Source organism: Protopterus annectens, chromosome 5.part0, assembly GCF_019279795.1.
Source record: "Protopterus annectens isolate FY-2018-M chromosome 5.part0, PAN1.0, whole genome shotgun sequence".
NCBI classification, from domain to species: domain Eukaryota; kingdom Metazoa; phylum Chordata; order Ceratodontiformes; family Protopteridae; genus Protopterus; species Protopterus annectens.
Window position 1 is genome coordinate 1,162,253,956 of NC_056735.1, and position 11,454 is coordinate 1,162,265,409.

Genomic DNA, 11,454 nt, shown 5'->3' on the forward strand with positions numbered 1-11,454 from the left:
TGTGTCTGGTAGTTAGAAGCCCTGAAGGAGAGAGTAGCAGAGGTGTAAATTTTCTTAGACACTCCATAGTTTTGTTGTCTTTGCCAGCAGGAAGGATAGTGGTGGTGGGTAAAAGTTTAGATTGCCTTTATCTGTGGAAATGGAGATGGTGGCAGGGTCTGCTGGTGGACAATTAAGGAGGTACTTGGCATTCTCAGGGACTTTATAAAGTCTATCAGGCCTGTGTGGGGCAGGTGGTTGTGAGACCGGATTTAAAGATGCTGAGAAGGCATCCAGGAAGGCAGGCAGAACTAAGGGAACAGCAGATGGGCTTGGGGAATCTGAATGAGGTCATAATACCTTTTTTGAACCTGTCATTTCATAGTATTCTCACTTAAAATGCTTTTTCATCTTAGATATGGTTTCCCCAAAGGTCAAACCCTCAGCTGGGGAGTCAGGGTCAACGGAGTCTTCCTCTGGGGAACTATACCCCAAGGGAGAAGAAAGCTGGGAAGTGTATGAACGAGATTCTTCAGATGAAGAATCGGAGAGAGCTTCCTCTTCCCTCAAGGTTAGGTCTGTAGTTTGAGGCCTTGGACTCAGAATTGGAGGTGGAATGCTAGCAGTCCCTGCAGAGGTAGGACGTAGGGGCATGAGGCATTTAAACAGATGTTGGCTGAAAGCCTGCCAGTCAGGCATGCTTTCAGTAGGAGTAGAGAGAGAGAGAGATACTTGCTTTTATCCTTCTTTTTTAGAGGCCTGGCACGCGTCTGAATGGAGGAAGACCTGGAAACTGTAAGGAACAGGAGGGATCAGACGGACCTACTGAAAGCACTAGTCCCCCCCCCCCGGCACCAGAAAAGACTCTACAGACGTGCCCTCTGTATGGGATTGTGCAGCTTCTGTGGAGGTATCCACTATATCCAAAGAGGTGGAGCCCGGATTCCTCTACCAGGCCGTCAACCACAGGCTTAGGGTTGGATGCAAGAGGTAGGCTGTATAGTCCTGGCTTTCTTTTTCGGTGGTTCAGTAGGGACATTGGAGGAACCTTCCATCCCTAAAGCGATTTGTTTTAACCTTTGATTCTCTAAATACAGGTTAAGCTCATGCAGACAGCTGAGCAAGGTTTTGAACACAAACGCCTGTCAAATGCAGCAGGCCTTGTAATCGTGTGAACGTCCCAAACAAGAGACATTGATCATGGGCGTCCTTATGAGGTATCTGATAACCGCAGTTACAATTGTCCTTTCTGGATGACATGAACAGGCATTAAAAGAAAAAGGACTGAAAGGTTCCCAATGGGGTACTTATCTGATTTCTCGAATCCAACGGCCGTGAAGGCAAGAACACCTGGAGTTCGACTTGCGGCTGAGAAGTTCTGATGACTGGTGCGTGCAAACGTCACTTTTATGGCCCAAATTCCCTAAGCCACGTCAGACGTCCCACGCACCATACGGAGACTGAAAACATTTGTATACTGGCCGGGCGTTCGCGAAGCAATAGGAGTAAACTCCTATGTTGAATACTGTAACATGGGAATAGAAGGACATTCCATGTTAACCTGACAGACAGAGCTCCCACTATATCAGTTTCTATTTTCAGTAACACAGCATCTAGTCTCTGACCACAGTCAAAGCCCACCTGCGCCAATAATTCATCAAACAAGTCTTCCACAGTACTTCCATTGTCTACATCAGAGTTAATGCATAAATTTCTACCACCTTCTGCAACTTCTAAATGGCAAACACTCATTTGCCTGGATGTGCATTCATCAGTATCGTTGCCAGTGTAAGGAATTTTTCGGCTGTATAAACATCATGACCCATTGTTTGGTCAAGGAAAAAAAGCAGACAAAAATATTTACATGCCTTGTTTTCTGCTTAACTTCTCCTAACACTGTATCTATATCTAGCAAGCTTAGGATTCACTGGTACTCCCTGAATCCTGACAATGTAAAACGGATACTAAAATTCATACCTTTAAAAGAAAGTGCTCACAGAGTTTCAGCTATAAAAAATAATCTTCAAAGACAGGCTTAAATAGCTAGTTTCCTTCCACCTCGTAAAAATATCATACCACAAATGCTGTTTTGCTGCAACTTCTGACCATATAGTCTCTCAAAAATCTACACTATATCATTAAATGGTTTTGCCAGGAATTTTACATGCATTTAATATGAGAGGATGCACTCAGTTTGGCTTTTCATACTTGACTGACTTTAATGTCTACCACCTGTACAGTTCTTCCACTTGTACAAGTCCCCCTGTGTGACTTAATTCATTTTTGATCTACATACAGGCAATCCTCACAGAATGTTTCTACAAAATCTCACATTTTTCAACTTTTTCTACACATCTCCCTACCTGTTCCATTAGTGATATATGCATTTTTTTTTATATTCTGTTTGCATATTCAAATATTTAAAATGTATTTCACTCATATAACTCCATCTGGCTTTAGCCAAATTATTAGCTTGAAAGTGTTGTGGCCTTTAATTTTTCCATTTTTCTATACTTCTATTCCTAAAAAATCATGTATACTCTTAGCATTTCTGTTCTAAGCAATTAACAACTTTATTACACTTCAGTTGTTAGTACCATTATCCACTACTTTTACAACCTGTATCTGAAATCTATCACAAGTCTTTTCTAGCAAAGATACACTGTTAATGACTTCTGTTTACTCATTTATACCCAATTCCTAGTAATGTTTTTTAAAACTTTAAATAACTTCTATTCAAGGGGGTCATGGTTGCCTCCAAGTAAAGACCAAAACAGTCAAGTGTAAAAAGACAGTAAAACTACTCTACATCATAAATTATAACCCCTCCAAAGAGATCTTTACAGCTGTTCTTTTAAAGGTAAGTTGACTTCAATATGTCCACTCCCTTGGGCCAAAAACTATTCGGTTACCCAACAGAGAGAGAGACCGCACTTAAAAAAATTTGCTTACCATTTAAATTTTTTAATGCTCGTTCTGCATCTCTTCTGTTCATGAATGCAACAAAGCCACAATTTCTTTCCCTTGCTCTTTCTTCATCAGTTCTTGGCCACATAATTTTAACACTAGCCAAAGGCCCAAACTGCCCGAACTCTTGACAAAGCATTTCCTCATTCATCTACAAAACAAATAAATTACACAAGTACTTTTCGTGCAAGAAAATAACATTTTGCACTATTACTTACAGCACTGAAAATAAAACAAGCATAATTTTCAATAAGATATATTCTATATAGCAATAAAAAAGTAATGTACTCACCACAACGTTAATGTTGCTGCCTCTCATTTGCTCTTCAATCTATCAGGTCTCGAACAAATACTAAAGCTGCAGGCTCCAACATTTGAGCTCCTCCCGTACCCATGATGCCCCTTCTCCTCCAAATCCCTCAGATCGAGTTTGCTGCAATCTAGCAAGTCACACAACCATAACACCCAAAGGCAAGAGAAATTATAGAGAGAAAAGTAATCAGCCAAACCATGACACTTCAAGATCTCAGGCAGAAACAGATGTACCTGTCCAAAAACAATATCTGTTAGGACATTGACAAGGCAGGGAGATGGAGGGAGGGAAGGCTGAACAGCAAATGAGAGGCAACAACACAGCTGGAACACTATGGTGGTACACAACTTCTTTAACTGATGTAGTTGCCTTCATTTGCTCTTCAACCTATGGGACATAACCCCCAGTTACTAAAGATCTTGGGAGCCCCTCAAGGAAGGAAATTCCTGATCACAGCAGAACCAAAAGATGCCCTGGACCTGGAGATAATGTCCAGCTTATAATGGGAAATAAAGGTATGACGGCTGGACCACGTAGCCACTGCAAAAATCTCATCTATGTGAAGCTTGGACCAAAAAGCTGAAGTAGCAGAAACAGATCTGGTAGAATGGGTTTTAATCAGAGTAGGCAATGAAAGACCCTTGGAAGAATGGGCAAGTTTGATACAACTAGTAATTCAATGGGCTAGCGTAACCTTGGAAACTGGTTGATCTAATCTAGACTTAGAAAAGGATATGAAAAGTTGATCAGATTTTTCTGAAAGATTTTGTCCTGTCCAAATAAAAACAAAGTTGTCTAAGCAGATCAAATGTATGAGAAGTTATTCTCCCTTGTTTTGAAAGTTAGGAAAGAATGGTGGAATATTAATGACTCATCTTAAGATAGCCTCTGAAGCGACCATGGGCAAAAAGGAGAGATTAGCAAGTAAGGTGACTTTGTCCTTATGGACAATTAGATATGGAGGTTTGCAAGACAAGGCTTGCAGCTCCAAAACCCTCTTAGATGAAGTGATGGCCAACAAGAAAATAGTTTACCAGGTAAGGAACCTTTGCTGCAGGTTCAAAAGGAGAGGAGACTAAAGCCTGAAGAACTGAGGTGAGGTCCAAGGAAGGGCAGGTTCCTTGATAGGTGGACATAGTAGAAACATACCCTTCAGGAAAGCCTTGCATAGTATAGTTAAGGCTAGAGAGAAAGAACTCTCCCCAACATGAAAATCAGAAATGGCAGCCAGTTGTACCTTAACTGTAGAAAAACTCTCACCAGTATTAAAAAGATGAGGTAAAATGTCCAAAGCTGCGAATACAGATGCAGAAAAAGGGGTTCAAATTGTTCTGATGGGCCCAGACAGAAAATCTCTTCCATTTACTGGCATAAAGTTTTCTTGTGGAAGGCTTGTGAGCCACAACCAAAATTCTACAAACTGGAGAGGAAAGCCCGGGATTTCTAGCCATCATTGGAGGTGGAGAAACCAAGAGGTTAACTTCAGGTTTAGGAGATCTGGATGGAAGTGCCCTGAGGGGTGGGACAACAGATCTGGAGAGGGATCCAGAATCCATGGCAGACAGACCAGATGAGACCAAACAAAGGGGACCACACTTGACTAGGCCAAAAGGCAGCAATGAGGATTACTTGGTTCTTCAATCTCTGTGCTCTCAGAAGAAATTTGGGAATGAGCAGGAAGGGCGGGAAAGCATAAAGTAGAATGGGGAGCCAAGTATGGACTAGAGCATCTGTCAGGTATGGTCTCTGCGGAGGGATCAAGGCAAAGAACTCGCTGCACTTGGTATTGGAGGAAGACACAAACAGGTCACAGCAAGGTTGACCCCCAATTCTGGAAGATCATATTTGCCAATGCAGGGATTAGAGACCACTCATGAGGCATTGGGATGGTTCTACTGAGCCTGTCTGCTAGAATGTTTGACTTCCCTGGTGTGCGTCATTATGAAAAAGTGATTTAAAGAGATTGTCCACTGTTACAACCTCATGGCCTCTCAACACAAGGGATAGGACCTGGTTCCCCTTTGCTTGTTGATGTACCAGACCACCGACAGGTTTTCCTTCTGAATTGCAGTCGTTTTGGCAAGGAGAGATGTGGAGGGCTTGCATCGTGAGAAGCACCACTCTCATATCCAGAACATTTATATGTAAACCAGTCTCTAGGGACGACCATGTGCCTTGAATTGTCTGCCCCAGATAATGCCCACCCCCACCCCACAAGCTGGGAAGCGTCTGTGGTCACAGTGGCTGAGGGGAGAGGAAGAATGAAAGGTTGGCCCTAGAGTAGATCATTTGATTGCATCCACCAAATGAGTGACTGTTTGCATACTTAGTAGTCCTGATTGTCCATTGTACAGGTAGGGTCCAGTGAAGAACCCACATGTGCAGATGGGCTAAGGGCTTTAGGGTGATTGTCGCCAAGGGCCCCAAGGCCTGAATAACAAGAATGGCTTGGGGCAAAGCAGAGTCAGGAATTTGTTTGATATGGGACCTCAGGCTGGATATTCTGTCGGGAGTAAGGATAGCAAGTACCATGGGGTGTCTAAACAAGCTCCAATAAAGTCTACAACCTGATTGGAATCAGATGAGATTTACTTAGATTGACAGATATGCCAAAGGTTGAGGTTAGATGTTACAGGTATTCTCTGGCTTGAAGACGTCGATGCCTAGTGGGAGCAGTTAGGAGCCAATCATCCAAGTAAGGAAATACTTGGAATCCTTGAAGTCTCAGGTGAGCTGCTACCACTGCCATGCATTTGGTGAACACCTGGGGGCTGTAGTGAGACCAAGAGCAGTGCTCGGAATTAACAGTGACTGGCTCCAAGCCTGAAGGGGAGGTACCTTCTGGAACGCCTGGTCATCTTGATATGATAGTATGCCTCCTGAAGGTCTACAGAGCACATCCAATCTTCTTTCTGCAGGAAAGGCAAAATGGACTACAGTGTGACCATTTGGAACTTTGAGTTGGCAATTGAATTGTTGAGAAGTGTGAGATCCAGAATGGGTCTGAGGTCTCTCGTCTTTTTGGGCACTAAAACGAACCTCGAGTAAAAGCTGGATCCGATCTGGTCTGGGGGGGGGAGACACTTTAGATGACTCTTTTTTAGAGCAGCTTCGCAATCTCTGGCACTGCCACCTCCCGCTGATTGGGTGGGGCATCGGGGAGGATCTTCCTTGGGGGAGATGTTAGGAAAAGGGTATAGAATAGCCTCTGGATATGACATTTAACACCCAATGATCTTCTGTGATGGCTTCCCAGGCTGTTGGGTGTGGTGACAAATGTCTCCCAACTGCCTCCAAAGTACAGCAGTCAGGCAAGCCTTCAGGATTGCTGACTGGGCCTGTTTGAGAAAGAATCTCGGGATGCTTGGTTCAATGGACATCCTCTGCCATGAGGCCAGCGTCTGTTATTATAACTGTTTCCCCCTCTGCTTCTAGGAGAAAGGTCCTCTGGGGAATTCTGGAAGGACCCTGCGACTTACATAACCACAACTTCTTACCTTCACGCTGGTTCCTAGAAAAGGACCGTTGTGGGGTAGAGAAGCGTACCCTGACGGCAGACAAGGTCTTTTCATCTTTGGGAGAGTGCATTTTTAACCGTCAGACCAAAAAGGGTTGATCTATCGAAGGAATCATTAATAAGACACCTTATAGGATTCTGAGAAATCACACAGCCACATCCAGGCGTGGTGTCTGACTGCAATGCCTGAACCAGCCGCCCATGAGTCACCCTCTCTGCATGCGAGATTAACCTCATGGACGTGTTGGAATTGGACTTGAGGGTGGCCATTCTCGAGGAAAAGGATTTCTGATCCTTAACAGAAACAGACCCTGGGACTGAGCTAGAGAGATCTTTAACCAAGTCCCTCAGCAGCCTGGTTATATGTGCCAAGTAGTTCAGCACTCACAAAGCAAAGGTTGCTGAAGCTTAAATCCACTTTCTGAACCTGTCCAAAGACACAGATGTCCCATTGAAGGCAAACAGACGAGGTACCAGGATGGAAAGAATAAAGATGGATATTTACTACTTCTGTGTCTTCCTTTGAACTTGGTGGTGTTCCTGAAGTTTTTGAAGTATTTGAGGCTTGTTTTTCCAGAAGTGTATTGTTTCCAAAGCCCCAGACTCTCTGTTAGGAGGCTGGACAGTGCAGCTCTGTTGAGCTAGCTGCTGGTAGCTGCCACCACCATGGCATCGACTGGGATCCCTTTAGTCCAATGTGGCCGGTCAGTAGGGGCAAGCAGGATCTTATCAGGCCACTTAGGGATCGGTTCAACTGTTTCTGGTTCCTTCCACGCCCTGATGTAGATGGGCCTGACCCAAAGGCTTCCGGAAACACTGATTCCTTTGGATTAGGGCTTTTGGAAGACCAACAACCCTTCTGGTGAAGAAATTCCATGATGTCCCCAAAGTAGGCATCTTTGGGTGGAGATCTAGGAGACCCTTCTCCTTGAAGATCGGTGTCCTCAGTGACAGACCAGGTGCCTCCTTTTACACATATGCTTCTGAGGGACCTCTTCAGTGGGGTGTCCCAGAGAGGTATCAGAAGACTAAATAGGTTCCACGTGGGAAAGAGACTGGATGTCCTATTGGGCAGGCTGTTCCAGGGGGGACAGAGTAGATGTTTCAGCCACAGAAGCAGCTAAGAAGGGGCCAGAGTCCAAAACAAGAGAAGCCAAGGCTCTTCTGGGTGCTGAGAGGACCCTCTCCACCACCCTAAAACCGAGGGAGAGCGGGACACCCTAGGCATCCCTGACGGAGTTGTCTCTGTGGACGGGAAAGCTATGGAGGTCCTAGCCACTCCTGGATCTGAGTTGGGAGTCAGAGCCGAGGTGTCAAGCGCCAAAGCCCCAAGAGGAAGAGACAGCTCAGAGAATTTCATGTGTGTCATCAACCCCTCGGATCCAGTGCCAAAGCTAAGGCTGCGAGAGTTGCTAGTCTCCAAAACTGGAACCAGGCGAGAGGGAGACAGTCGGAATTGAGGTAACTATATCAGATGGCTCCAATGTCTCAGCTCCAGGGAAGCTCGGACCCGATAACCCTGAAATCCAAGGTCGGATTGGAGAAAGAGCAATAGGAGTGAAGGCAGAGGAGTTGCTCGTAGATCCAGGAGTGGACGGAAAGTACAGTTGTATACACTTACCATAAATGTAGATGTTAAGAGAGTATTCACTGTTGCAGTCATCACCTGTGGGTTATCCCTGCTGTGGTATCCCTCGTCCAGCCTGAATACCAGAGTCAATGTTTTTCTGTGTCAGCTGCTGTCACTTGTTAACTGACGTCAGGTTGTCAACGCTATAAAGCAAGGCAGCAGATGTCATTACATCAGTTTTTCTTGCCCTAACCAGTCAGAAGCCCAAGGAAATATGGTAAAGTCCTGGTGGCTAAAAGCCACCATAAGAAGCTTATGTATCCCTAAGGAAAGAGGATATAAGGGGGAAGGAGGGAGGGAAACCAGGACTGCAACAGTGAATACACTTGAACATCTACATTAAGTGTATACAACTGTACTATGTTCTTCGTGTTTCACTGTTGCAGTCATCACCTGTGGGAGGATTCCCAAAAACTGAGGAGAGGGGTGGAAGTATTAGTTAGAGACCTAGGCATAGGTAAGCATTTCCTGCAGAACTGCAGAGGCAAACCTTGCTTTGCCTTAGAGAAAACAGACAGGTGGTAATGCTTTGTAAAGGTATAGACAGAGGGCCAGGTGGCAGCTTCCAAGATGTCCCTGGTGGGAACTCCTCTGAGGAATGCTGTGGAAGTGGAGGCTGCCCTAGTGGAATGGGTGCGAATAGACTTAGGGAGTGGTTTCCCATGTAATCTGTAGTAGAAATGGATACAGTGCGATATCCATCTGGAAATGGTTTGCTTGGAAATGGGCTTCCCCTCTGCCCCTGGGGCAAAGCTGACAAAAAGTTGGTCTGTTTTCCTGAAGGGTTTAGTATGGTCCAGGTAGTATCTGAGCTGTCTGTGCAAGTCTAGTGAGTGCAGAATTCTTTCTCCCTTGTTTTGAGGGTTAGGGAAGAAGGTGGGTAGATGTATGGCCTGACAGAATCACATTAGATAGTACCGTGGGCATAAAGGAGGGGGTTAGTCCTCAGGGAGACCCTGTCTGCATGTAAAATGATGAAAGCCTCAATGGCCATCAGTGCCTGAAGTTCTGAAACCCATCTGGCTGAGATGATAGCTAGTAGGAAAGCCGTCTTCCAAGAGATGTATTTCAGTTCTGCTGAAGCAGCAGGTTTGAAGGGTGGTAAGGTTAGTTTTTCCAAAACATAATTCAGGTCCCAGGGTGGCGTGGGTGGCCTACTGGGAGGTCTGATAGTAGAAGCCCCTCTGAGGAACTGTTTAATCAAAGAATGTGAGAACAGGGGCTGGTCTGTATCAAAATGAGCTGAAAAGGCTGAGGCGTGTATTTTAATAGAAGAGAAGGAGAGGCCACTATTGAGTACCTCCACTAGATAGTCCAGGATAAGAGGGACAGAAGGTTGTGAGGAACTGGCCCCTCTGGACTGCCTTCCAGGAGCAGAATCTTTTCCATTTCCCTGCATAAGATAGTCTGGTGCTGGGCCTTCTGGCCTCTGTGATAACGTCAAGGACCTGACTACTTAACAGAGGCCCCTTGTTTGCTTTTAAAGTATTAGCCATGCTGACAGTTTGAGAGTCTGCAAGTTTAGGTTCCCCCCACCTGAGTCAAGAGGTCTGAGCTCAGGGGAAGCTGCCTGGGAGGCTGTGATGTCAGGCTGAGCAGTAAGGGGTACCCAATGCTGTCTGGGCCAATCTGGAGCAATAAGGATGGCCTTTGGTCTCTCCTCCCTTACTTTGATCAGTACCTTGGGAATATGAGGTAGAGGAGGGAATGCGTACACAAAGAGGAAGTTCCAGGGGAAGGTTAAGGCATCCACCTTCCATGCTAGATGGTGATACTCCCTGGTACAGAATTTTTTAGCTGGTGGTTGAGGTGCAAACCAGAGAGATCCATCTGTGGAGTTCCCCACTCCTGAGTGACTTGCAAAAATAATTTTCTGTGGAGCTGCCATTTGTGGGGGTCCAGTAAGTTTCTTCTTAAGTGGTCTGCCAGGGTATTGTTGATTTCCTGGTAGGTATTGGACTATTAGGTGTAATCCCCATGGAGGATGCTGTCAGCCAGAAGTTCATGGCTAGCCTGCACAGAGGGTAAGATTGGGCCCCTCCCTGTTTGTTGATGTACCATATTACTGTGGTGTTGTCTGTTCTGATAAGGAGAACCCCTGGCCTGAGATAGGCTTTGAAGGATGTTAGAGCCTTTTGTACTGCCATCATTTCCTTCTGGTTGATGTGTAAGGGAAGGTGCTGGACATCCCAAAGACCTTGGGTGCAACTGCCTGCTAGATGAGTGCCCCAAGCAATGTCTGAGGTGTCGGTGGTGATGGTCTGCCCGGTAGGGTGGAGGATGAAGGGAAGACCCTTGTTCTTGGCACAGGTCCCTACCCACCAGAGAAACTCGGCCCTTATACAGGGGATCAGAGGGAAAGAGGTCTCTAAAGGCTGAGAGCGCTTACACCAAAGGTTATTTAGATACCACTGAAGTTTTCTCATGTGAAGCCTGGCCAGAGGAATTAGAAGAATGTAAGATGCCATGTACCCCAAGGCTTGCAGGAACTTCCTCGCTGTGAGGTGACTTCTGGAAGCCAGCTGGGTAAAGTAGAGAGGCAGGAAGCTCTGCTTTTCTGGGGACAGGAAGGCCATTTGAGATGCTGTGTTCAGCAGTGCTCCCAAGAAAATGATCCCCCTTGGAGGGTGTTGGCTTTGATATCTTTCTAGTTGATGGTGAACCCTTAAGAAGTTAGGAGGGTTTTGATATAGAGCAGATATTGGAGCAGCTTTTCTTTGCACTCTGCATGAATGAGGCAGTCATCCAGATAAGGGTAAATCTGTATATTTCTCTGTCTGCAAAATGCTATCGCCGGGGCTAAGCATTTGGTGAATACCCTGGGAGCAGTAGATAAGCCAAAGGCTAGTGCAGAAAACTGAAAGTGTTGTGAGCCTGCTCTATAGCGCAGGAATTTCCTGTAGGATTCCCTTATAGGGATGTGGAGATAGGCATTTTTTAGGTCTAGGGTCACTAAACAGGCATTTTTATTAGCATAGGCAGCAGCAGCTGCTAAGTTAGCATTTTGAATTTGGGGACCACCAGGGAGGTGTTCGGAATGGATAGATT

At 45.4% G+C, this 11,454-nt stretch overlaps 1 protein-coding gene across 3 annotated transcripts in view; it reads right to left on the bottom strand.

Annotated features, from left to right (window-relative positions):
- LOC122801567 (U2 snRNP associated SURP domain containing) overlaps positions 1-11,454 on the bottom strand; it is a 2,423,494-nt gene that overhangs the window by 1,015,926 nt on the left and 1,396,114 nt on the right. For all 3 annotated transcript variants that reach the window (XM_044071008.1, XM_044071006.1, XM_044071007.1), the window contains one exon: positions 2,932-3,097. In XM_044071008.1, coding sequence (XP_043926943.1) covers positions 2,932-3,097 — 166 coding nt within the window. The remainder of the gene's footprint in view (positions 1-2,931; positions 3,098-11,454) is intronic.